This window comes from Chenopodium album, chromosome 18 (genome assembly GCF_948465745.1).
Source record: "Chenopodium album chromosome 18, dcCheAlbu1.1, whole genome shotgun sequence".
Taxonomy (NCBI): Eukaryota; Viridiplantae; Streptophyta; class Magnoliopsida; order Caryophyllales; family Amaranthaceae; genus Chenopodium; species Chenopodium album.
Window position 1 is genome coordinate 1386331 of NC_137851.1, and position 26930 is coordinate 1413260.

The window sequence follows — 26930 nt, forward strand, 5'->3', positions numbered from 1 at the left end:
AAAAAAAAAGTGCGAGATCAACAAATATTTTGGAAATTTGTAACTGTATAAATAAAAAAACCATATGCTTTGCTAAATATAAAGAAAAGTATATATTTTAAACAAAATTATTAACTTAGTGACCAATACCAGGACTTGGTATATCTTCATGCTTCCTGTAGAAATCATAATAATCATAATCTTGACCGTCTTGCAATAGTCTCCTAGGTAATTTTCCCATGATAATCTTCTGATGACCGTTGCTTGGTAGTCCGGTGGCCGGAACACCTTCGTCTCCTACGTCGCTTAGTATCACGTACGCTCCAACCGGAACATACGTTGATGATATCAACAGCAAATAGCACATTAGTGCTATAGTCACTAGGGGACTTATAACTCTAACCATATTTATTGTAATGAAGAAAATGAAGGTCTTAGTTTTGTAGGTTTATATTATTTAGGTAATTTGGTAAAGTAAATGATTTAATAATTTAAGAGTATTGGTGTATATATAGAGAGGTATTAAAGCATAATTATGGAGAAGTTTAAATGGGGGTGTGAAGGAGATGATAATAATAATTACAAGGGCCACCATGAGGAAAAAGTTGCAGCTGGGGAACAATGTGTGTCCAAACAATATGATTTACTTTGAAATATGTAAATATATTTTTATTTTAATACAAAGGTAGAAGAAACATAAAGCAAAATGATTTAGACAAATCTTCTAGTTTTCTCTTGGTTTGATTATTTGTAGTTTTTTTTATTTCTCGTGTTTTTTTTTTTTTAATATTTCATTTTGTAAGATCATATACGTATAATTACTCGGTAGTTTCAAATTAATTTTATTTGAAATTATTATTAAACTTGAGGTGAAATAAGTAAGTTTGAGTAGACACATATATAAACTAAATAATTAAGACAACAATGTTGCTAACAAAATGAAATAATGGCAATACACTAGCTAAAATATGGACTATAATTAGTTACCAACTTAAAGTTACATTGATTATGGTTTCAAAAAAAAAATAAAGTTACATTGATTATTGTAGTTGACCTATATTAATACTCACAGCCTCAATATCACTTTATGGTGATCATCAACTTAATTCTTTTAGACAACTTTGATTTTGAACAAACTCTTGATCAAATCCAATCCACATATATATCCACTCATTCTATCTCTTAATAATACGTTTTAGTTTATATTCGACATTAATTTGTTTCAAGCTAAGTGTATATATACATACATAAATCGACGAGTAAGTTGAGTCTTGAGTATCACTGTTCTATCCAAAGATTATAATATAATATGTATGCTGATAAAAGCAATATGCCAACCCTACGAAAATAAGAAGGGGCTGGTAAAGAAGTGACAAGAGTCAATAAGATCATCCAATTAAGGCGACATAAAAATTAATTTGCTTTAATTTCCCTGTTTAGTCCCATGCATACCTTCACTTGCTTTTTCCCTCCACTTTTGAATTCTTTGCCCGTTTTTCTCTAGTGGGCTTTATTGGGCCCCCATAAAGGGTTATACTGTTTGAGATATCCCAAAATATATTATTCTTAATTAATAAAAATAAGCTTTTTTTTTAGTGCATGGAGGGGTCGTTATTATTACTCCTTAGTTTTGTAGGCCATTTGTTTAAAGAAGGTTTGTTTATATTCTTTTTTTTTTTTGTTTTTTTTTTCTCTCTTCTTAAAAGCATAATAATTAATTTTTTAATGACAAGATTTTATGTGTTCGATCTTATATTAACTTAACCCCACTTTTACTTGTGTCATTAATCCAATTGTTTTGCTAGTCAAATCTAAATATCTAATGTGCCACCCAAAACATTATGTTAAAGTTTTACATCTAATTAAAGAATAAATATGCAATTTTGGTGGGAAATCTTGCATTGTAAAAGTCTCTCTCTCTATATATATATACTAAATTGAAAATTTATGATTTTATTAGTAGACCACTTTTATCAAATCTTTTATTTCCCTCAATATATATATATATATATATATATATATATATATATATATATATATATATATATATATATATATATATATATAACTTCCTTTAAGGTCAAATTATCTAGAAAAATGATTAGTATTCCCTTTAATCTTGTTATAATGTGGACTAAGGTATGTAATACATTGTGTGTGAGAAGAAGAGAAATTCAAACAATTAAAATATTACGGAGCATGTACATTCTTAAGGATATCATTTTAATAATAAGTCAAATTTTATGTATGGAGTATATGACAAAATTACCTCCTTTTTTTTCAAACTTAAACTCTATTGCTTGCCTTAGTAGGACATTTTCTTTTCTAATTTTATGATATTGATGGTCAATGATACGTTTTAAAAGCGTGCAAATGGAAGAAAGAAAAACATTATTTTTTAAAAATTCGTGTAAACAAAAAAAAAAAAATTTAAAACAGAGGGAGTAATATATAAAAATATTGAAAATATTTAAGCTTTATACACTACATTGGCATTTTCTAGCAAAATTTATAAAATTGAAAAAGGGTCAAATAATCTATAATTTACACCATATATATATACGAAGTATATATTACCAAAAAAAAAAATAAAAAAAAAACTATTCTCTATGGGTCCAATATCGCATGAATCACTCTACACGTGAAATGGTATGATCCACTTACGCTATTAGGCCCAAATTATGAAGAAGAATCAGTGGAACCTAAATTATAAAAAAGAAAAGATCAGTGGAGATTATTTGGGGCATTGGCTAATTGATCCACTTGTTCAATTAGGCCCAAATTGTGAACAAAAATTGGTGGAACCAAAATTATAAACAAGAATTAGTGGAGATTATTTGGGGCATTAGCGGATGGCCTTAATCTAGTATACACTCTATAGTCTATACAGGCCTATTTAAAATTGAAATCATTAAAGTATATTCAAAGGAGAAGGGTTTTTTCCAATGAGATATCACATAATGGTCTGTTCTGATTTACTAAATTGAGCTAACTGAACTGAACTGAATATTTTATGAGAGAAGAAAATTAGGAACTGAACTTATTAAAGTTGAACTGAATTGAACTTATTGAAGCTGAACTGAACTAAAAATAAGCTGAAGAGAAAAGACCCTTATTGGTAAGGTGAGATACCGATAATGTTGAACTTCACAGCAAATAAATGTACTTGGGCATGCACGGTCTTGTGAAAACCCGGTCCTAATTCCTTGTATTTTACCTTTTGAATGGCTTGATAATGTTTCATACAAAATCACGAATTTACACATCACTTCAAAAATTCATTAAAATTTATAAGCTTTATTTATTTGCATATGATATTTCTCTACTCCCTACATCACATAAGTGTAGCACTTTTTTTTTCCACCTCTCTCTATTAAAACAATAGTAGAGAGATACTAGAGATAATTAAGTATAATATGGAGTTACGATATTTTTGGAGTGACTTTATTATTTTAGATCGAGCGTGCCTTATTATTTCTCCGAGATAATATTTATGTCATTATAGTTATAGTTACGTATGTAATCCGTCTCACCAAAGAGAAAAGTTTACTCAAATTTAGAAGAAAGTTCATCATGCCGATGAACAAACTAATACCGTGTACACATCGAGAAATTGAGTGTGTATTTAGGTTTCTTAACAAACTTAATAAATGTATAATATAACACAAGTGATACGAGTAGTATTGACTAGTACTCCTATGTGATATCGAACTAACCATGCCACAACTAAAACTTAAAACTTGTCCATTTGAGTTAGGGGATATGTTTAGAAAGCTAAATATAAAAATGCTAATTATAAGTTTCGTCGTATTTTCTCAAAAAAATTGAAGTTTATATATATATATGACGTGTATTTTATTCATTAATCTTAAAAGATAAAGTTATAAACTGAATAGATGTGTATATATATAAAGAGGATGAATATATGTGAATATGGCATGAGGCATGAATTTTTATTCAAGTAAAATGAAATGTTAATAAACTACTCCGTACATTGATAATTGATAAACACACACACCAAAAAAAAAAAAAAAGGTAAATAGGAAACATTAATCACTTGATTTGTAGAACATTATTTCCATAAATCAAGGAGGAAAATGGAAAGACCAACTACTCTTGGAAGTTTTAATTTTAACATACATATATATTACTTTTATTGCTCATATTAGATTAGTAGTTCAAAGGTATGCATATAAATCGCTATCACTAAGCTAAAGTAAACAACACGATTCACATTTTCTTTTTGAAGTATAAGACAATTAACAGAATCAACAAGTTGCAAATGTTTACTTATAAGTGGTAATTGCTCAACTAGAAAAAAAAATACAGAATACATACAAGTTATCCCGTGTACGCTAACACAAATACAGAATTCACATGGTTTGCCCATCACTATATAATTTCACTTTCCTTAATGTTTGCCACCTTTATTGTTCTTTCTTTTTTTTTTTCCTCGTTTTTTAAGCTAACAATTGGTAATTAACTTATTAGTTTACACATTTTCTTACTTTTTTGCTAACTTTTTTTTCTTTTTTTTTAAAAAAAAAATGGGAAAATTTTAAACGTAATTGTTAGATGCAACAAATTGATCTGAGATGCATGGTAGGTGTGTTGGTACGTCAAGGAATTTGTGGACCTTTTTTACCTTTTCCTTTCAAACAATAATCATACATAACATGTTTACTTTGATAAGTCATAGAAAAAACAAATACTCCATAATATAACTGATGCGGATCAAGCATCAAAATTCTAGTCTAGTTTGTTATTTTATCTTTTTCGTAGTCGTATGATTTACTTAGGATAATATTTATCTTTTTAGAAGATATTGTTAGAGTGTTATGATTTAATTTTATCTTTTAGATTTGTTTATCCTATAAGGCAAGCCATTGTATGCCTATAAATATGTGTTTTTGAGTTTAAGAAAATTAATTGTGAGATTGATTGAGTTTATGAAAATATGAAAATTGTGAGTTAGTCCGAGTTAATCGAATTGATTTCAAAACGTTGCTTTTCTTCTTGTTTTAGTTGAAAAGATCAAAATATTTTGAATTAGGTTTGACCCTAATTGCTAATTTCTCTTTCCGTGATTTAATCCACATCAATAACCGTCAACATTATTCATTTTAGAAAAATGATATGAAACTGAAATTATTGGGGTGCATCGTGTTATCACATAATCCTTCGTCATTCCTTAGGTCTCTAGATACTTATTAGAAGTATCATTTTTGTTTATATGAACCTTGACAAAAGTTTTTAAATCAATTTTGTACACAGTTTTTAAGATTAATATATATTGATATTGGGAGGGGAAGTTCATGAACATTTAAAAGTAGGATAGGAATGTATATATGATGAGCAATAAATTATCAATCTATATTAGGTAAATTATAAGTAACATCACACAAATAATGTCATAGCTATTGAAAAATCTTATTTTCATACAAAATAATTTTCTTTTTCTTGCTTGTCAAAGTTACATCACACAACGCACAATATTATTGTAGACTTTTAGCCTCTCATAATTTCCAAATTTGTTGGGAGATCGCAACCTAAATTGTAACGCATTAAGGCCTTGTTCTTTTAAGCTGTTCTGTTTTACTCTACTGAAATCTGTTCTGCTTCGCAATGTGTAGGAAGCTCTGCTTTGCTGAAATATGTTCTGCTGATCCCTGCTCTGCCCAAAAGTTCAAAAAAAAAAAAAAAAACAGGGCTTAAAACCACATAGTATGTGTGATTCTTAATTTCATTAGTGGGTAAAAGTAGAGCGATATATAGAGGGTTGGGGCTATCACATTATCCATACATCGAATAGTAGGAGTTATTAAACAATTAGATTAGTAATTGAATTGGTGGTTATTAGTAACTCAAGAAGTACGTACCACCTACTCACATTCACATGTCTATATTGATTCCAAATTAACAAGAGGTGGGGATTTCAGAAACGTGTGGAGCATAGCATAGCTCCCAAACATTGAAATTGAACCACCTGGATCCACAACTCTACACAACTAACTACTCATAACATATTGCTTCCTCCGTTCTATTAATATTGCAGTAATGGACTTTTTGCACTATTCATCACTCTTGTTTGGCCATATAATATGGTTTATAAGTTAAGTAAAATATAGTCACGTGAGATCTTGTTGGATTCGTCTCATAAAACACTTTCACAATATCAACTTTTTATAATTTTCTCTTACACAATTATAGATATTTAGCATATAACACGTGCTTTGAGATGCGTAATTTCATCCTTATTGCAATATTAATAGAATAGAGGAAGTATGTTACACATATATATGTAGATGTAGCATGTAGGTAAATAAATGGTATAAAAGTTAGTCCGATCTTCGGAATATTTTTTTCAACATTTTGATTTTTGTATTATTCATTTATCTATATATTTCGTTTCTAGTTTTTAATTAGACATTATCAAGTCAGAAACCTTAGAGTCGCCTAGTTCAATTATGTTTTAAGAAAATCATTATTTAAATAAAAATAAAAATATAAAAATTGAAACTTTACATCAGCATACAAGCATGAAAGTCAATATCTGGGTATTTGATAAGATTAAAAAAAACGGAAGAAGTATATCTACGTAGTAGTGTAGTACAACAACGATTCACGATGGTTGGTGATTATATGATGGGCCAAAGATACAAGCACTTAAAGGTCATTCTTTACAGCAAAGGAATTTCTAACTTTAGTAAGCTATAAATATCAATCATATATATAGAATGGTCTAGGCAACCTTTTAACTTTTTAAGTAACTAGCTAGTTTCAAGAATAACACTTTAGAGATTACATTCCAATTTGTACACAGCTATAAATGATACTCTTGCTATCAGACTCTGAGATTCATATCTACTACTCCCTCCGTCCCTAAATTACATTTCTGTTTGGAAATTTACACGGGAATTAAGGAGAGAAGAAAAAGACAAATAACAATAATTAGATAATGCAATGGAAAGTACAAAGATAGAATAGTTATTATTCATGACATGTCATCAATCCTTTGCAAAAAAAAAAAAGACCAATCACATGCTCCTAATTGAAAATTTTTAACCAATCATATTCATTGTAATTTGACACAAGGATTATAAGTGAGATTAGGTAAGGATGAGTGAGAAAGCATTAAATATAAAACAAAAAAAGAGAGTTGATTTACTAAAAAAACTTACCAAAGATAGAAAGGAGGAATGTAATTTTGGAATACCAAAAATAGAAAGGAGGAATGTAATTTAGGGACGGAGGGAGTATTGCAATTTTGCAATATATGCATCTTTCACTTTTTTCCCCCTCCCTCTAGTGTACCGACAATTTATGGTTAATTTTTTGGTAGTCTTAGGGCCTGTTCTGATTGACTGAAATGAGCTGAATCGAACTGAACTTATTGGAGCTAGACTGAATTGAACTGAATATTTTATGAGAGAAGGAAATTAAGAACTGAAATGAATAGAACTAAACTAAACTTATTGGAACTGAACTAAACTGAAAATAATCTGAAGAGAACAGACCCTTAGTGTCTCACTACTATTGTGATAAGTCATTTTCCTAATTTCCTTCTCTCATAAAATCTTCAGTTCAGTTCAGCTCCAATTAATTCAATTTAGTTCAGTTCAGCTCAATTCAATAAATCAAAACAAGTTGTAAGTAAGAACGGAGTAGGTATCACTGTAATAGTTATGGATTGATTTTACCAATAACAAAAGAGTAAAAATTTGGTATTAAAAGTATAAAGCTCCAAGTTTCCATGTTAGAAGGAGAATTTAAGGGCCCAATCTTAAAAGAGAAATAGATGGCTAAATTAAATGACCATTATTTTTGGTGGGGCTACTTTGGTATGATGACATTAGTTATTTAAACTTGTTACAACTATTGTTAGATCACGTGATTATGGTACAGCAAATTACAAATATCTGCCGTCTTTTTACATTCCTTGTAAATAATTTTCTTGCTTCATTTCATTCCAACAATCTTTCTTCCTTCTCTTTCATTCTTTTGTTAATCTTGCAATGTTTCAGCTTCTCAGATTACCCACTTAAATCTTCATCCTTTTCCCATGGTAAGTCCTCGAGTGCTCTTTTTAATCACAATGTATTCCTTTATGTATCAGTCGGTCAGTCCTTCAAATGATTAAATCAAATATTGAGAATGTTGTGTTGTTTATAGTTGGTCAGAAATGCAGTTATCTTACTGCTAAAATGACGTCTTAAAGTTTATGATTTCATGTGGGTTCCCCGTAAAGTTGCTAAATTATGTTCATTATTTATACTTCGAAAAAAGACTTTTCTTAACATATTATAGTATTTGTTCTTTGTTTGCCTAGGTGAAGTGAATTTTTTTTGACATATTCATCTGGGTATCTTAAAAAATTGCCTCTTGAATCTCGATTCTTGTTCTAGAAGTTCATAACACACTCATAAATCCCACTTCAAATCTGGGTTTAATTGAAGATTTTATCTTATACCCAGAAAATTATGGACACTAGTAATAATAATTGCTGGGGTTCCAACAATAACAAGGTACTTATTATACTCTACCCATTTAATTTAATTTCATCCTAATTTTATTTTATTTGGACTTTTTTTTTTTTTTTTTGATATAATTTTATTTATTGTAGGACAAATCTTGGAGAGCAGTATTAATATTAGCATATCAAAGCTTGGGAGTTGTATATGGAGATTTGAGTATTTCCCCTTTATATGTGTTCAAGAGTACTTTTGCAGATGACATTCATCATTCTGAAACAAATGAAGAAATTCTGGGTGTTCTTTCATTTGTATTTTGGACATTAACTTTACTTCCTTTGTTTAAGTATGTTTTCATAGTCTTAAGAGCAGATGACAATGGTGAAGGTATGTAATAATAATTTTATTTATAACCTAAGTTATAAAACTTAGATTTATACCATATTTTATATGTTTGTTGTTAGTGGTGAATAATATTGTGTATGAAATATTTGCAGGTGGTACTTTTGCTCTATATTCATTGATATGTAGGCATGCCAAAGTGAGTCTTTTGCCAAATAGACAGGCATCAGATGAAGATGTTAGTACATATAAGATGGAGCATCCTCCTGGGAGTAATAGTAATTCTAAGGTTAAAATGGTGCTTGAGAAGTATAAGTGTTTGCGTACTGCATTGCTAGTGTTGGTTCTTCTTGGTACTTGTATGGTTATTGGAGATGGACTCCTTACTCCTGCTATCTCTGGTATAATTTTCTTTCTTTTGATTGCTTTAATTAATTCGTGGTTTATGTTGCTCGGACTCTTAGTTTCACCTCGAGGACCTGTGTCGAATCCTTGACAAACATGTTATTTCCTTTAAAAGAATTAAAATGAAGTAGCCGAGTTGAACAGTTTGACACATTTATGTCTGAACATAGATTTTGGGTGTAATTTGGCTCTCTGAACATTCCTTCTAGTGTAATTTTGTTGGGTTAAAATGTTTACAAAATGAGTTTTCCATTGTCTAGAAAGAAGTATGGAGGTTTCTTATTTCATCAAGAATGCACAAGTGAGAATACTCGAAACAATTTTTTTTAATTTTGTTCAGAAACAATTGCCTTAATTTTGCTAAATGAATGACTTTGAAGAGAGTTTTTCTCTGAAAATGTAGTTTAATCTTCTTCAATTTGAGTGGTTTATTAGTTCTTCTGGTTCCCATTTTGACATTTTCTCCCCTGCTTATGTTGTGAGCTCTTTTAATGTAGTTTTCACAGCTGTTTCCGGCCTCGAGTCTTTGATGTCCCCTGAGAATCACCAATGTAAGTCTTCAAAGCTCTTCTGGCTGAATTACTAGTCTGTTTGATTATTGATTTTAGTGATTATCGATCAGAAGTTACAAGTATCCAAGTTGATTATTGTTCATGAATTTCGAAGTCCAATATCTGTAAAATGTCATACTCATGCTGAATATTAGCCTTTGCAATGGAAATTACAAGGAGCATAACGTTGAAAAGTGCACAATTGCCTATTTAATTTGACATGTATCTTATTTTGACAAATTACTTTCCCGTCAATATTTTCCTTCTTTGTGATAACTGTTTTATAGTATAGGATTGTCTTAGCTTGGTTGTTTTTGTTAGGCACATACACGACTTGTCTTTGAATCTTCGTCATTATTTTTCTCGTGTTAATTTTCTGATTTTTTTTGTTGAATGATGATGCATAGTCTGCGTTCTGAATTGTATTGATATTGAAAATGACTGTTGAAAATGTATTTTCCACCTATCATATATGCTGCAAAACATGTGGTCTACGTTTTAATCAATAAGTACGTCATTTTCTTCCTAGTGTTCTTCCCATTTTTGATCAGAAATTGAAGTCCTTGTGAAAGATATGAGACCCTGTCCAGGAATTTTCAATAAACACAGCCAAGTCGGCTACGAAATCAGAGCAACAGTTGATGGAGTATCTTCTTAGATTTTGATAGAGAACATAGAGTCATACTATGTACTACGTAGTTTGTATTAGGAGTTTAGGACAGTCCTCCCTCACATGTTTAAAATTAAGCAAAAACCGTATGGAAGTTAATTTACAGAAATGCTCTTGTAAATTATTACATCATACATAAATTTGAAATTTACATCATACAACTAATGATCAAAATTATATATTTTGACTGGAAAAAAAATACTTCGTATATCAAATGTGGATTGTGCCCTCTTGTTCTGGGATGGTTTGTGTTCCTTTGATGTTCAATGTGTCGGTAATTTGGTATAGGTGTTAGTGTGCCCACTACTTTGAGTGGTGATAATATGTGTGGACAAGCATACACATTGTGGTGGAAACCTACTACGTAGCATGGGCTGACACACCTATGACAATTCTTTGGAATTTGGAGGACTCAATTCTCAGGATTTCCAATAAATAAATCAAAGCCGGGTTTTGTTAGCATGCTGCAACAACCCATTAAGAGGACGCGTCTGATCTTTTCATTGTCCCTAAATAATGTCACATTTGATTAAGAGCCATTTTTTAAGAACACGAGTTAAATTGAACAGCTAATCCTTCTGTATAGTCTTTCACTGGGATTCCTCTTCTTAGTTTCATTAAGAATAATATGGGAAAGGAAAAATCGATTTCCTAAGCTTAGGAAGTGATTTGTTATTTTGGGACAGCCAATAATAGAAATCATAGAATTGTTAGGGACAAGGGAGTAATGGAGTATAGTATAATCAATAGTATTTGATGAGCAAGTTCTGTTAGCTTATACAAGTGCAGCATTGTTTTATTTCCAAGAATCTCATTTTAATAGCAAATAGGAATTCAACGTTATTTGGAAATAGCTTTTTGACTTCCAAGTTCAACACCTTGATTTTATTACACTTTCTTTTGCAGATGCTGTGATCCCAATCACATGCTTCATTTTAGTCTGTCTTTTTGCTCTTCAACACTATGGAACACATCGAGTTGGCTTCGTCTTTGCACCTATAGTTTTGATCTGGCTACTATGCATAAGTGGTCTGGGGTTATATAATATTCTACATTGGAATCCACAAGTTTATCGAGCTATTTCACCATACTACATGTACAAGTTCTTGAAGAAAACCACGATAAGTGGATGGATGTCTTTAGGAGGTGTTCTGCTCTGCATTACTGGTAAACTTACAATCTTGTTTACTCAAGCACTATGTCTATTATCACTTATCAGTTATCACTTTATCAATCTAGGGCTCGCCAACACCTACAGTCTTTACAAAGACTCGTTTCAAACCAATTTCTCATTCACACCCCTACCATCAGTGAATTAACTACCCTGAGTTATGTAGTGCATCTAGTCTCCTTACACCTTGTTTTTGATTATAACCGAATTGAGTCTTTAAGTTTACACAACAGGTTTCTAACTGTCCTCTTTGCAGGTTCGGAGGCAATGTTTGCTGATTTAGGACACTTCTCTTACATGGCAATTCAGGTACATATTGTAACCTCCTTGTTTGACTTTAATTCAGTCATTTTCAGCATCATGTCTGGTGTCTATGGTTTGCAACTTCATGCACTCAGCTACAAACAGAAATTCTGATCCACCAATTCTTGCAGATTGCTTTCACTTTTCTGGTATATCCAACCCTCATACTAGCTTATATGGGTCAAGCTGCTTATTTGTCAATGCATCATGAGAATTCTGATGCAATCAGTTTTTACCTCTCTGTTCCAGGTACCTTATTTTTAATGCAATATGTATTACTATGTACCGTGTTGGTTCCAAAGTCCAAACTAATTTGGTAGCTTAACATGGAAACTTTTGGGTGCAGAAAAGGTCAAATGGCCAGTGATTCTGGTAGCTATTCTTGCTTCAGTTGTGGGAAGTCAAGCAATTATAAGCGGGACATTCTCAATCATTAACCAAAGCCAATCACTTGGTTGCTTCCCCCGAGTCAAGGTTGTTCACACGTCAGATAAGATACATGGCCAGATATACATTCCTGAAATCAACTGGATACTGATGGTCCTCTGTATTGCTGTTACAATAGGATTCAGAGATACGAAACACTTGGGAAATGCATCAGGTACTTTAATCTTCTCATTTTCGACTCTTGTTAAACCTTTTCTCTCCATATACATTTTCATTTAAAATTTTGGATGGGATAAGAGCCTTATTACTTGGTATATTGAGAAACTTCAAATTTTTATTTGCCCTGCAGGTTTAGCAGTGATGACAGTGATGTTGGTGACAACATGCCTGATGTCGTTGGTCATTGTTCTATGCTGGCATAAACCTCCCATATTAGCTCTTTGTTTCCTTCTCTTCTTTGGTTCAATCGAAATCCTCTACTTCTCAGCTTCTCTGGTCAAATTTTCTGAGGGAGCCTGGCTTCCAATCCTGTTAGCTCTCATTCTGATGGCCATCATGTTTGTATGGCACTACGCCACCATAAAAAAGTATGAATTTGACCTCCACAACAAAGTGTCCTTGGAATGGCTTCTAGCCTTAGGCCCGAGCTTAGGAATATCACGTGTCCCAGGCATTGGCATGGTCTTTACTGACCTCACTTCTGGCATCCCAGCTAACTTCTCTCGCTTTGTCACAAATCTCCCTGCATTCCACAAGATACTGGTCTTTGTCTGTGTGAAGTCTGTTCCTGTTCCCTACATTCCCCCAGCTGAGAGATATCTTATTAGCCGTGTGGGCCCCTCAAATCATCGTTCCTATCGATGCATAATCCGTTATGGGTACCGTGATGTCCACCAAGACGTTGATTCCTTTGAGTCTGAGCTTGCTACTAAGTTGGATAAATTCATCCGTTATGATTGGGCCCAGGAACAAGGGGAAGGCCAACAGTCCCTTCAATATGACGAGGCTCGATTAAATGATGGATGTAGGTTAGCTATGACGGGCACCATCAGATACTCCCGTGAACCTCCATTTGAGATTGATGAAAACCCACAACCAGCAAGCGTGTCCATTGGACTGCCTACAGTTGACAGCATGGGGGACATCATGGAGATGGTGCCTGTCAAACGAAGATTGAGATTCGCTGATGATGCAAGGTCCTGTGATGACAGAGAAGTTCAGATGCTGCAAGAATTAGATGATCTATGGGATGCTCAGCAAGCTGGGAGTGCCTTTATAATAGGGCATTCCCATGTTAGAGCTAAACAAGGATCATCTTTTCTTAAGAGGATTTCCATTAATTTTGGGTATAATTTTCTTAGGAGGAACTGCAGAGGGCCTGATGTTGCACTCCGGGTGCCACCGGTGTCCCTTCTAGAGGTTGGCATGGTCTATGTTGTTTAAGACTCGGATTATGCTGTGTAATTAGCCTTACTTACAATCAGTTTTGTTAATACCATATGAAATGACAGCAGGTATGTGGCTGATTTTGTGCATCGTCACATAACAAGAGAAGTTAGGACATGTCTCGTCTACTTAGAAGAAATGCTTTGTACAGTTAGTCTTCTGATGGCTTTACTTCAGCATATGTCCTTCATGAGAGTGAATGATAAATCATGGTTAAGAACGTATAATTTTAGTAATGTCATAAGAGTATGGCTAATTGCTAAACAGATTACTTAACTTTAAAGAGTCAAAAGTGCCCTTAATCAAAGTCTACCTTTGTTAGTTGCCTAACTAATTCGGACTTATCCGGAAAATCTTTCCTTTGAACACGGATTGGTAATTACGCTATTAGATAACCACACGACTATCCTCGGTAGATGCTTGCAAAGTTGCAAAAATACATGGTACACAAAAGATTTTGACGCAAAGCGTCTCAATTGACAAGCAAACTGAAGAGCCACGTCACTCTCTTTCTAAACCATATTTTCTGAGTGGTAACTAATCTCTTACAGTATGTGGCTCTTGTCACATAGCTACCTCAACTTACAAACCCCACAAAATTATGCTGCTAAATTCCTAAAGTAACATAGTTCAACATACCATTACACAAGTATATATATTCTTTATTTCTCTACTCTCTAAATCATTACTTGCGTTTCAATTAACAAAAATATAAAAGAAGAAAAGCCATAAATGGGATTCAGAACCTTACCCCTATCATCTTCCCAGAATGGGATCCTCCAACCATCCATAGCTCCTCAAACCATGCGCATACATAGTTATAGACAGAGCAACATATTAAGAGTAGTCTCAGCGAAAAAGGAAGACGACAAGGAGGAGCAACCAAAGAAGAAGAAGCAATCTTTGTTTACGAGTGTCACTGATGCTTTGGATTTTGCTCAAGCAAGGTCAGCGGAGGATGCTCAGCTTATTGAGGAAGCTAGGGAAACTACCAGCTCAGGTCGAATGATGAATAGGGAACAGGTACCGATTTTTTTTTATCACCTTACAATTAATGATGAATAGGGCTTATGTTATTGTAACTATTACTACACATTTTCGATTTTAAGATGTTCAAGTTTTATTGACTTTTAGTATGGAGCTCTTCGGAGGAAAATCGGAGGAACATACAAGGATTTCTTCAAATCATATGTCGAAGGTATGTAAATCTTGCAATCCAATGCCATAAAGCTTATCTAGCTAGCTAATTCAACTAACATGCGGCAAAATAGCCTTAGTAACCTTAAGTAGCGAGTTGCAGTTAAAATCTAAACAACACTATCAACATTCCACCCCTGTTAGATGTCTAACTGTTTGGCAATTCGCCGTATTCTTTACTCATTCTTGGTTTTTTCTTATCATACAGTGGATGGGCAATATGTGGAGGAAGGCTGGGTGGACAAAACCTGTAAGGTGTGCAAGAAAGATACAGCAGGTGAAGAAAGGCAAAAGGACAAGTTTGGGAGATATGCTCATGTTGCTTGCCTTCAGAAAAAGAACTCTGGCAACTTCTTTACTAATCTATTCTCTAGGTGATTGATTGGAGCTGTAAATTTTGGCTCGGAATTTTGTTTAAGATAATAGCATAGCAATATATGGAGTATACTTGTATGTAATTTGCTACTCATTGTTCTATACATAATGTATCAGTAATTCAGTACTGAATTTCTCAAATGTGCTCGCATTTAGCTATAATAACTTTGTGTGCTACAAAATTTGATGGTTGTATTGATGTTGTGAAATAAAAAGACTACTATTGGTTTAGACCTTCATTGAAAATTAGGCGCCGAGAAAAGAGAGAATCGAAAGCCTACAATAAACAGAGTATTAGAGCTGATCAAGCTTTAGGCTAGGCTGCAAATTCAGGTTGCATAGGTTGACCCGAACGGAAACAGCTGGTTGGTCTGGGTCTCGAGACTCAGGACACTTTGCAATGTTCGTATAGAATAGGGTCCTAACCAAGGATCACTTGTGTGACAGATATTGCTAACACTTACTACTGTCATTAGCTGAAGGACAGGTGATGAACACATAATTTGTCGCCAATAATCTCAGACTCTCAGTACAGAAATCAGAATATGATAACTGATAAGTTAAATTGCAGCATCATCTGCTTAACATTTAAGTATATGGTACACATCTAAACAGCTCAAAGTGAAGTTGATATAGTTAATATATCGGTTTAAGAAATCACTGACGCAAATCATATACTGCAAATGGAATAGGCGAATAGCAACATCAGCAACAAACTACAAATTGCAGTCATAATCGTCTCAAGCAGTAAATTTACCACAGCTACAAGGGTTCCTAGGATTTAGGTAACGATGCACAATTATGCAGGATTGAGTTTGACAAACAGTAAAGCAAATTATTACTAAATTGTCTGTTCCCAATTGTAGCTAGCTAAGAATGACTGAAAGGCAGGACATAAGAATTTGGCAAAGTGTATGAGTGAAGAACCGAAAACAGATGGATACGTAATGGAAGAAACAGACCTTGGTAACCCTTTCATCTTAAAGGTCAACACAAGGGCGTCATATGATAAGTATCAATGCTCAATAATAGCTACAAATGATTGCTCATGGAAAAACATAGTAAGCAACATAAGTAAACTGAAAACCTTTCAGAACCCTCGTCACCTAGTTTGATCAATACTAGTGGTGCAAGGAATAACAATGACCAATTGCTCCAAGAATTACAACATAAAGCAATAGCTAGCAGATGCAGAGTGTGCTTTTTTCATTCTAGATCAAAGTTCAACAAAGATAGATTTATAACAGTCATATATAATAAAGGCTACATTCTAGTATCTGGCAATGCAAGGATCTTAATGACATGAATGACACTTGAGGTACATTGACTCAAGAGGTTTCTGTGGCAGCTTGAGTCAGTCCAGATTTAGCCAACAATTTGGTCAAGGATTCTGGAGAGTGTACCTGGTACTTGACTTTTCCAGAAGGCAGACGATAAACTTCAGCCAATTCAAGCTTCTCCGAGGTCAGACTTGTGCTGTCCATCGTCTTGCTGAGGACCTTCAATGCAAGCTGAATAGCATCTTCGCGGTTGATATCATCCCTGTAGTCCTGCTTAAGCATAGACTGTGCAGCTTGATTGTTAGCTCCTATTGCAGTAGCTTTCCACCCACCATAATTTCCACTCGGATCACTCATATAAAGCTGGAAACCATAATTCTTGTCCCATCCAGCAAAGAGAAAGGAAACACCAAAAGGCCGAAGCCCACCAAACTGTGTGTAACCTTGCTTGGTATCACACAGAGATTGGACCAACTGCTCAACAGGCATTGGTTCTTGGTACGAAAAAGTGTAACGCTGTGCTTGGACTCGAGCTGTGTTTATCAGAATGTTAGCATCAGACATGATACCAGCAACAGCACAAGCTACATGATCATCAACCTTATACATCTTCTCAGTAGTAGTGGAGGTCTGAAGAAGCTTAGAAGTGACCTTCTTCTCACCAACCAAAACAACCCCATCATTAGCCAAAATACCTATGGCACTTCCTGCATTCCCAATCGCCTCCATGGCATACTCGACTTGGTAAAGCCGACCCTCAGGTGAGAAAATGGTAGTCCGACTGTCGTATCTCCGAGACATGATTCACTACCATAGGCATCGACAATTATGAGTTAATCATCACATTTAAATGAAAGTTACACAACATTTGGTTCTCATCCATCGATGATCAATCAAGTCACAATACCAAATTAACAAAAAGTACAGCATTTCTTGACAAAAAATAACATATATCAATCAAAAGATTCAAAACCCAATAAAGCAAATACTTCAAAAGAGATTAAAACCCCATAAAACAAAAATCAATTTAAGATGATCCAGATTCACACATTCACTCAAACATTCAATTCTAAATAATTTAAATAAATCCAAAGAAATGACATTTAAGAAATACCCAAATCAAATTCAAAATTATCAAGCTAAATTGGATTACACTCTTTAAAATTTTAACTCCCCCATCAAATTTAAGTAAATCCGAAGAAATTACATTTAAGAAATACCCAATTCAAACTCACAGTTCAAGCTAAATTGGATATTTTTAAGCTAATTGGATTACAAAATGAGTTCTTACAATATTCACCTAATTCAAAATTATCATCTGAATCGGTTATACATACATTGAAAATCAAAGCAAAAGAAAAATACAGTTAATTATCAGCCTTAATCGTCGAAATCAGAGTGATAAGACCTAGATTGGATGATAGAAATGACGGGAAAAGAAACAAACTTACAATATTGGGATTACTTCAGAATTCTTTTCTGTGTGTTATGCTTCTACTTGAATAACTGGATACTTTGTGCTAAAACACTGGTTTATTTGTTCGTCTTCGTTTCTTGAACAAGAGGGTACCTTTTTTTATTTTAATTATTTTTTTTCCTGAAAAAGTATAAGGGAGAGTGGGAGACCACTTTAAGATGGGCTTATTCAAGGCCATTGGGTTTTGATATAGAAAAGCCCAACATGAATTTGGCCCAAACCCGTACGAGCATGTCGTGACACACGCAACTCCCTACTCGTGAGCAGAAGCAAGACACAACACATTATGACGCTAGAGGCATACCAGTGGACCATGTGCCATGTAAAAACACAATATTCAATTATTATAAATAATTTATTATGGAGATACTAGTAGTAAAAAAGGCAATTTGATACAGTATAACTTGATATGATATGACATGACACGACACATATATTTGGTTGTGACTTGTGCCTAAGTTCTATTCTTTCAAAGATTGACACGAGAACGACGTAGCCTTGTATGATTCTAGCTAGCCCAATTTAATAATGACCTTGCACAACCTCCACCAATGGCTCAATTTAGTAATTTATCCCAACAAGGCCAACCGTTCAATCTTCAATGCCCATAAATTCACATTTTCTCCATAAACAAAACATACGATGCGTTTCACTCAAATACGCAGCGTTTAGATACCCATTGAAATTGGCGGGAATCCTGAACACCTAGAAATTGGCGGGAAAATCCTACCTACTTACACTCCCGCCGCACTCCCCCATCTCCACTTAACACACACTTCCCTGATTAACGAAGAGAGAGAAAATCAAAGATCAAGCTCAAAAATGGTAGGATTACCGTACGATTGCCTCGCTAATCCTCTCGGAGCCGTCCGATTAACCTTCGAAAAAGCCGTTTCTTCCGGCCTCAACCCCTCCACCTCTACCGGCGCCGATTGGGGCGCCGTTGATCTTTTCCGTCAATTCCTCTTCGACAATGGTGGTCTTTCTCAGGTATCCATCAATTAATCACATTTCTAGGGTTTTCGAAGAATTAGTTTGATTTTTTTTTAATTTTTTTTATTTTTTGGGAATTTTTAGGTTCCGATTTTAAATGCGACGAGTGTAAAGTATTTACCGACGAATTCGTTGGTTCGATTTCGAGGGATGATTCAAGATATGCTGGGAAATGAAGTTTATGTTGGTGCTTACAAGGTACTAGTAATTTATTAGGGTTTTTGATGAAATTAATGTTATAATTTCTGGAAATTTATGTTATTTTGTTTGTTTGTTGGTGTAATTTGAAGGATGGTTCAACTTGGAGGACCAACAAATTCTCAGATGTTTGTCAGGTTGAAGTGGATATGTCTCCTGATATGAAGTTTTGGGAGCGTCGATTGCTCTACTGTGTTCCTGTGAGTTTTCCTTTTTCATTTACTTTTTTGATTTCTTAATTATGCTTTTGTTTTTCTTTGTTGTGCTCCTGTAAGTTTATTGTTTGTTTGAGGATTGATATCTTTGATGAAAGACGGGAATTTGATTGATATTATGATGATTTAGTCGCGATTTGATCCTATGTCTTGAGTTCCACGCCCTGGCCCTTAAGGCTAAACACATATTTTTGTTGGTAACTTGCATATTTGTACTTTCTTTATCCAAAATATTCTTAACATGTTTCTTATAATTTAAAATTAACTTGGATTTATCAAGTTAAAACTGAATTAATAAGATGACATTTATGTTTAACAGTTGGTATTGATATTGTAGAGTACATTAAATGTCTGATCAAAAGTAATTGACTTGTAATAACCTACGTTCTTTTTTATAGATGGGAGGGATTTGTAATCTTCTTTGGTGCTTAATTTGGACGAGTATAAAAGCTGGAAATGTAATTTTTCGGGAGTAATTATTTATTATTGTGTGAATATGTTTAGGTACCCGGGCTGAATTCATGGGCAGAACCCTTGGAAGCTTTGTCGAATCAGCAAAGGAATTTTGCTTCTCAGCAAAGGGAGAAGCGTCCAAGGGATGATGATGAAACTGTTGATCATATGGAGTTGGTAAGGCTTTTGACATATTTGAAATGTTTGTGTTGAGTCATAGTCCTATCATATGATACTATGATAGGACTCATTATTCCATTGTACAAGTAGCTGTTAACCGGGCAAAGGCATTACTGTTTAATGATTTTAATAAAAAATTGTATCACTCGAAAGTTCAAAACACCATCTTATCCGAAGACTACAACCAGTATCCTAACAGAATACTAACAACATGGTTTGATCTCTAACAGTTTTGTTGCATAATGTAAACGTGCTACTGTAGGCATGTTTAATTGATAAGAATGATAACTACGTTGTGCTGACTCTTGAAGGTCACACACTCTTGATTTCTGTATGTAGTCTCAATTGTGATCTGCTTATATGATGCAATTGATTTATTTTATTTTTTTCCCTTGGCAGGGATCAAATCAAGACTGTGAGGATTCTCCAATTACTAAAAAGATGGTAAGCAGAAAATGTCTTGTATTTTGCTGGTCTAATAGAACACTGTTATTCACTCTTAAGCATTACCTTAGCCGCATGATTGTCAAATTTTTCTAGCTGCGACAGAATTATACTTATAGGAACCTTTATCTTTTATAAGATGAAAGGAGACTTGATTCAGTAAAGATGAATAGGCCAATGCCTTCAAGGCTTACATTGTGATTGTGTTGTAGTACCACTATCTATAGCAAGTTAGCCATCATAGAGTGGCACTGAATACCCTTACTCTAATGGTTTTGCTAAAATATAATCTGCATATCATTATGAAACAATCACAACTTTAGAATCTTTCTGTAGCTGGAGCACCTCTTTTTTCTTCTTTCCTATGAGAGCTTGTGAAACTTTGCTGATCTGTTTAAATATGTATTTCTAACAACAGAGGGAAGAGGGGCATCCTTCCTCATCTGCAATGCAGCAAGACACTGTGAAGGAAGGAACCACTCCTTCCTTTGGACCACCTGATTCCGAGATAAATTCTTTTCCTTGTTTGGTTAAGGTATGCTTCTTGATCCTTGAATTATCATCATGTTGATGAATGTTTTCCTTACCAAAGGAGTAACTTTCTACTTAATTTTTCATGGGCAGGTTTATGATTCCCCAGAGTCTGATTTAAAACTAAATGAGATTTTTGAGTTCATCGGAGTTTTGAACTATGATCCAGAGCTAGCATTAAACAAGGATGAGTCTGATATGCAGTCAAATGACCTTTATGAAGATGACTTGGTTCAATTACCCCCTAGCAAGGTTTGCATAAATTCCTGGGTGTGAGTCGTGTTATTAATTTTATCTAAAGAACCTCCTTGCTTGCTTTGTACAATTAATGTAACTACTTACAGAGTGAAGTTATTGTGCTGGTATCTTTTGCAATTGCTACTCAAATAATTAAACACAAGTTGTTTAGTAACAGATACGCTTTCCAACTTGATTTACTTAATGTCTTCTTTTATCCTAACTATCCCTAAAAACTGTAGACATTCATAAATTTTCGACATCTTGTTATAAATTAATAAATGGTCTGACAGTTTGATGACATGTATAATGTTTGTAACGAGCACTGGTTCATGTGACTAACTATTTTCCTTTACAGGTACCTCGTATCCACTGTCTTGTACACCAGAAGCTCGTGGCTCATGATTTTGTTGATGGTTCACCTATAACAGAAGTAACTGGCCTTGTCCTCTTTTTGCTTGATATCTTCTTCTCCTTGCTGATTCTTATGCATGTTGGGTATTTAACTGACTAATTGTCTTTTATAGTCAAATCCTTCAATGATTAGAGGAATAAGGGAAGGCCTGCTTAGTCATCTCACTGCTGTCCTTGGAAATGATGGAGTGGCAGCTCAATTTCTGCTGTTGCACCTCTTATCTCAGGTAAGTTATATTGCTCTCCCTCCCTTCCAATTTTGCATGATTGGCATTTGGCAGGACTTTTAGTAGCTCTGAGAGTTGTTTTTTTGGAAAAAAATGTTTGTTTGCAAAATCATTATTAAGCATTTCTTACTTGCAGGTGCATGCTAGAGTTGATGGTGTTGCTGTTGGGAAGTTTTCACTTAATTTCACCAACTTCAGCAAGGAAACTGCATCTGTCTTTAGTAAACGTCTTGGTCTCACAATGAAGGAACTTCTTCCTTTTACACAGCAGATGCCTCTCACAATTGAATATCTTAACAGTGCCTCACTTGCCCCTAAAAAGGATTACCAGGCAAATAAGTAAGCAGAGTTGTTCTTTACACAATTCTGGTTTTAAATACTGTGACTTTTTATTTTCTTTTTACCTTACACTTTTTATGGTTGGATGACAGATTGGTTCCTGGAGCTCTTCAGCTGGCAGAAGGGTCACACTTGATCGTTGATGAGACGCTGTTGCAGGCTGGGACCCTGAACCCGACCGGAGTTGAAAATGCAAGATCATTGAAGAACTTGACAGAATTGCAGCAGGTAATCCTCAAGTTTTAGAGTGTGTACCCATGTGCACTTTTCAACCACCTCCTGCATGGTGTGTTCTGCTAAATGAGAATCAAAATATTTTCACTGGCTCTAACCCAATTTCTGCTTCCCTCCTCCCACTCTAAAAAATATATTTCAGGTTGAATATGATTTTCAGTACTACAAAATGGAGATGAAAGCAGACGTGCAGCTGCTTGTTCTATCTGAGGGTAAATCCAACATTCTGCCTGCCGATTTAGTCCTTCCTTTTCAGCCTTCATCAACCAGCTCCTCAGAAATTGTAGATGAAGCAATGGTACAGACTTGGAGATGGTATTTGGCCTTCATGAGATCACTATCACACTCGATTAGTCCTGAAATGCAGAAGGTATGACTTGTTACAATGGTTATCTTGATGAACCTTTTCCAAGGCCTTTTTTTTGGGTCTTTCTGTTACTGTTGCAGAACAGAGATACATAGCTGATAAATGTTTATAACTAATCAGGTGGTGGAGGAGGATCTAGTCGCAGCTAGGCAAGCAGACCGGACCTTAGGGAGCCAAGATTTTAGCAGGTCTGTATAACTAATCAGGTGGTCGAAGTATTTGTTTTCCTTTTTACTATTTAAAGAGTCAGCGATTAAAAAATCTGATCATTTGTGCTTCCAGGTTGCTGACTATGAGTAGACTTATGTCGTTGAGCTTTGGCGAGACAAGTCTGTCCATGGAACACTGGCAAATGGTAAAAGAACTAGAAAGGCTTAGAAAAGAGAGAGTTAGATGAAGCTGTTTAAACATGTAATCTAATATTTTCACATGATTACAATTACCAGGATCTATAATGTATGGACTTGGGCATGGAAAGTTTTTATGATTTTGGTTCGAAAATGAAGTCTTTAGTGTCCAAACCCCCCTTGGCTCCATCTCCTTCCAGAGTTTCTAACTCGATGTAATAAAATGTCTGAGTAATTGATTGTGCAAATCAAAATAGCCTGCGACGCCATAAACTCGAACTCTCTGAAAAGTTGCTTGGCTGTTGGAGTGCTGCTGATGTGCCTGCTTAACTGCCCACCTTTTTGAAAAATCAAAACACCGACTAACATCTGATAAAGTCATATTGTTTCTGATCAATAGTCTTATTTAGTTATTATACATTTGAATTACGAGTGATTTTCAATGATTGTGACTTTGTGAGTTTGTGATGTGAGCATTTTGAAATTTTGCAATATTGAAATCATCACTTTGAATAGTTTGCTTTGCTCCCAGAGTCCCCATCAACAAAATGTTAACTCAAGCAAGTGTGTTTGTTGCTGTCAAGTCGTAAAGTTGGAAAAAGATTCACATACGTCAGAGAATGCTAAACAAGCTAGTGAAGCTACCTTGCCACTTGCACTCGTACTAAGTTTGAAGCATAAAAACCATTCAACTATTTATTTATGTATTGACTAGCCGTCTCCTTTTTATTTATTTTTTCTCTAGGGTTTTTTCATAAAAAGTGTTTTATAGGCTGAAAATAGTTAAATTTCTCTAGAAATATGGCTATTTATTGACTAGTTATCTCCTCTCTATTTTTTTCTCAAGGTTTTTTCATAAGCCGAAAATAGAGAAATTTGGCTATTTCCAACCATTTTCCTTTAGTTTCCTTATGCTTTTGTTATTGAATTCAATAAATTTACACTCTTTGAAGGTTGTAAGTATTCCTATAGTGGGTTTGAGTGTAGTAAGTACCCTTATGGTGGATTTTGTTTCAGTTTTGTTTTAGTTTTTTTTTAGTTTAGTATGGTACAAGTTGTTTTATGGGTAGAGATTTGTGTGAGATCAAGAAAGAGGTTAATTTTTCGATCTTTCGATTGCAATCAGACGAAAATTTTCTTCATGATTACAATATATCAATAGATCCTCTCGTCGAAGAAGGTAGTAAATCACATCGATATGAAAGAGGATATGATGAATGTGCAATTTATAACAACAATCGTAACTCTGCTAAAAGGCTAAATAGATGTTTTTATTTGATTTGAATCTCTTTGTTGATGTGGTATAACTTTTATTTATAAATCAATTTTATTAATAATAAAAAAAAAAAAACTATTTATTTATTTATCTGTCTCTCTCAAAATAAGTTTTTAATTCAAAATCTTTGAACTACTTACTACTCTAATACTCTTCAGTCAAAATACTCAAAATCTCGTGGTAGGACTAAAATGTTAATTTGTCTTTTGAATTGTCATGAACGATTATTTCACATTTTCACATATTTGGTTATTCACATTTTTATTTTTATTTTTATTTTTATTTTATGGTGTTAGTCAAAATACTTGAAATCTCGTTGTAGGACAAAGGGAGCATGTAATTTTTGTTTAATTATGAATTAGCGAAAACGCCTTACCTGGGAATTAGGACATTTCTAGTTATAATAGTAGTATCATGCAAATTAATTAAATAAATAAAGCAAAACTTAGAGAATAATATATTGATACTCATATAGTATTGAAAGAGAATAATAAATGCATCCCTCCCTCTCCTTCCCCCAATCCTTTACCCAAACAAGAGAATTTGTCCCCTCCCTTTCTCTTCTCTTCTTTTCCTTCTATTTACTTCTATCCAAACAAAGTGTTAGAGTTGAGATAAAACGTTCATCATACAAGGCTGAGGACAACACTTAACACGAAGAGGAATGAGTTTTACTAACGAAAGACCACCAGTTTCCTCCATATTAATTAAATCGTTACTAGTTCGTTCCCAATAGAAGCATTGGACCAATATTGCGACGGCCAACCAAATCATTTTATTTGCCAAGTGCTCGCCGGGGCAAATTCTTTTACCGGTACCAAAAGGCATGAAGTTGTACCCTAATGTAGTTTTCTCAAGACCCGAAAATCTCTCTGGCTTGAAATTTCTTGGGTCGTCCCATATGTTGGGATCATTGTGTACCGCCCATATGTTGTAAATTAACATAGACCCTTTAGGGACGTGGTATCCCCCTACGTAACAATCACCCCTAGACTCGCGAGGTAGTCCTAGGGGACCAGTAGGGTACATTCGCAGTGTCTCGTTTATGATGCATTGAAGGTAAGGGAGGTTGTTCTTGTCGGATTCTTCTACTAAACGAGTGTTTCCTATGTTTGTGTCCATTTCTTTAGGACTTTGGGGTTGTTGAGAAGGAGAGAAAGCAGCCATTCTACTGTTGCGGCTGAAGTATCCGTTCCACCTTGAAATAAGGCCTGTTACGTGCATCAAACAAATTAAATTAAAAGGTGCCTTAAATTATTTTTCTTCAATTCTGACTTTAGTTTAATTTGGCTTGCATATCATCAAGATCAAGAGTACGTGGTAGTAATTTATCACGTGAGACTATGATTATTGTGTGAGTGAGTATGTGATACATTAATTAGCATGGTACTTAACGATAATGATAAAAAAAAGTTTGCATAGAATACATACCAAAATGAGGCTTCCAATCATCTCATCGGAATAATACTGCGGATCCTCCTTTTGTAAGGACAATAAAACATGTATCATTGCCCTCTTTCTCCCATCAGATAAATTTCCTTCTCTTTCTAACTCTCTATGTTCTAACATTAATCCTTCCATGAATGTATTCTTTTCTTTTGTTAACTTCTTCATGAACTCCTCAGGTGATCCTAAAAACACCCTAAAATATTTCAAGATTGGCAAAAAATCTTCTATGTTATTCACTCCACTCACCCTAAAACTACCCTCCATAGTTTTTTGGAACCTTCTAGAAGCTTCCATTCCCCCGCTCGCCTCCACGTAGTTACTCTTCCCTATTAACATCCTCATCATGTTATCTAGGGTAAGCCCAAAAATGGCGGATTTCATCTCCACTATTCCGCCATTTTCAGTGATATCCTTTATCATCCTACGAATGAAGGACCGGGCTACTTCAGCCCGGATCCCTGACAAGATTTGCAACCGCTAAGGTGATAAGATCTCAACGGCTGCAATTCGTCGTAGGTTTTTCCAGTGGTCCCCATAAGGGGACCACCATGTTAGTATAGTTATTGCCCCCATGCTTCCCAGGGAGGAGGCGGGGGCGGTCTATAAACACGTCACTCTTAACAAGACACTCCTCAACGGCCTCCGGAGAGGAGAGTAAAAGTACGGACCGAGCCCCCATCCCGAGATAAAGGACCGGGCCATACTTGACCGCCAAATGGGCAAGAGCCGATAGAGGGGCCTCTTAAAGAGGTAGAGGTGGCCTATAATAGGGAATGAGAGGAATGGACGTGGTGGCAATTTGCCCTTAACCTTGGAACGTAGGATGGTATGCTTAAGTGTGAAATAGGTTGCTAGATAAAATGCCACATACTTGATAACTATGATAATGTTATCAATATCATAATCTATTGATAACAATTGCATCATATAATGTGAATGTGCTACAAAAAATTCAAGGAAAAAAGAAAGTGT

At 34.5% G+C, this 26930-nt stretch overlaps 4 protein-coding genes and 1 pseudogene across 6 annotated transcripts; 3 read left to right on the forward strand and 2 right to left on the reverse strand.

Moving 5' to 3' along the window:
• The first annotated feature begins 7889 nt into the window (after positions 1 to 7889).
• LOC145591119 (potassium transporter 2-like) lies at positions 7890 to 14001 on the forward strand. Of its 3 annotated transcripts, none has more exons than XM_081647522.1 (10): positions 7890 to 8044; positions 8287 to 8504; positions 8603 to 8837; positions 8948 to 9193; positions 9695 to 9748; positions 11325 to 11585; positions 11846 to 11898; positions 12024 to 12141; positions 12239 to 12493; positions 12629 to 14001. In XM_081647522.1, the coding sequence occupies exons 2-10, from the start codon at positions 8460 to 8462 to the stop codon at positions 13720 to 13722; spliced, it is 2361 nt and encodes a 786-aa protein (XP_081503648.1). In that variant the 5' UTR covers positions 7890 to 8044; positions 8287 to 8459; the 3' UTR covers positions 13723 to 14001. The 3 variants fall into 3 exon arrangements, with proteins under 3 accessions (XP_081503648.1, XP_081503647.1, XP_081503649.1); XM_081647521.1 differs by having other exon boundaries at positions 8454 to 8504; XM_081647523.1 differs by having other exon boundaries at positions 8454 to 8504; positions 9704 to 9748.
• Positions 14002 to 14378: 377 nt separating this feature from the next.
• On the forward strand, positions 14379 to 15438 carry LOC145591120 (uncharacterized). The gene is made up of 3 exons (XM_081647524.1): positions 14379 to 14748; positions 14860 to 14923; positions 15131 to 15438. The coding sequence occupies exons 1-3, from the start codon at positions 14458 to 14460 to the stop codon at positions 15298 to 15300; spliced, it is 525 nt and encodes a 174-aa protein (XP_081503650.1). The 5' UTR covers positions 14379 to 14457; the 3' UTR covers positions 15301 to 15438.
• Positions 15439 to 16284: 846 nt separating this feature from the next.
• On the reverse strand, positions 16285 to 18153 carry LOC145592593 (proteasome subunit alpha type-4-like). Its single transcript, XM_081649098.1, has 2 exons — positions 18029 to 18153; positions 16285 to 17384 (listed from the first exon to the last, which is right to left on the reverse strand). The coding sequence occupies exon 2, from the start codon at positions 17376 to 17378 to the stop codon at positions 16626 to 16628; it is 753 nt and encodes a 250-aa protein (XP_081505224.1). The 5' UTR covers positions 17379 to 17384; positions 18029 to 18153; the 3' UTR covers positions 16285 to 16625.
• A 635-nt stretch (positions 18154 to 18788) lies between these two features.
• LOC145592594 (mini-chromosome maintenance complex-binding protein-like) lies at positions 18789 to 23391 on the forward strand. Its single transcript, XM_081649099.1, has 14 exons — positions 18789 to 19044; positions 19132 to 19245; positions 19338 to 19445; positions 19965 to 20090; positions 20493 to 20537; positions 20956 to 21072; positions 21162 to 21320; positions 21664 to 21738; positions 21833 to 21946; positions 22083 to 22285; positions 22378 to 22513; positions 22662 to 22889; positions 23007 to 23074; positions 23169 to 23391. Exons 1-14 carry the CDS (start codon positions 18877 to 18879, stop codon positions 23281 to 23283), a joined length of 1776 nt encoding a protein of 591 aa, XP_081505225.1. The 5' UTR covers positions 18789 to 18876; the 3' UTR covers positions 23284 to 23391.
• A 1721-nt stretch (positions 23392 to 25112) lies between these two features.
• LOC145592846 (isoflavone 2'-hydroxylase-like) lies at positions 25113 to 26885 on the reverse strand (annotated as a pseudogene).
• Between the last annotated feature and the right edge of the window lie 45 nt (positions 26886 to 26930).

Coding starts and splice junctions, on each gene's coding strand:
- LOC145591119 (XM_081647521.1), top strand. Junction 8,838..8,947: donor AGCAGATGACAATGGTGAAG/GTATGTAATAAT, acceptor AAATATTTGCAG/GTGGTACTTTTGCTCTATAT. Junction 12,494..12,628: donor ACACTTGGGAAATGCATCAG/GTACTTTAATCT, acceptor TTTGCCCTGCAG/GTTTAGCAGTGATGACAGTG.
- LOC145591120 (XM_081647524.1), top strand. CDS start 14,458: ATGGGATTCAGAACCTTACCCCTATCATCTTCCCAGAATGGGATCCTC. Junction 14,749..14,859: donor GAATGATGAATAGGGAACAG/GTACCGATTTTT, acceptor ATTGACTTTTAG/TATGGAGCTCTTCGGAGGAA. Junction 14,924..15,130: donor CTTCAAATCATATGTCGAAG/GTATGTAAATCT, acceptor CTTATCATACAG/TGGATGGGCAATATGTGGAG.
- LOC145592593 (XM_081649098.1), bottom strand. CDS start 17,378: ATGTCTCGGAGATACGACAGTCGGACTACCATTTTCTCACCTGAGGGT.
- LOC145592594 (XM_081649099.1), top strand. CDS start 18,877: ATGGTAGGATTACCGTACGATTGCCTCGCTAATCCTCTCGGAGCCGTC. Junction 19,446..19,964: donor GATTGCTCTACTGTGTTCCT/GTGAGTTTTCCT, acceptor GAATATGTTTAG/GTACCCGGGCTGAATTCATG. Junction 22,514..22,661: donor ACTTGACAGAATTGCAGCAG/GTAATCCTCAAG, acceptor AATATATTTCAG/GTTGAATATGATTTTCAGTA.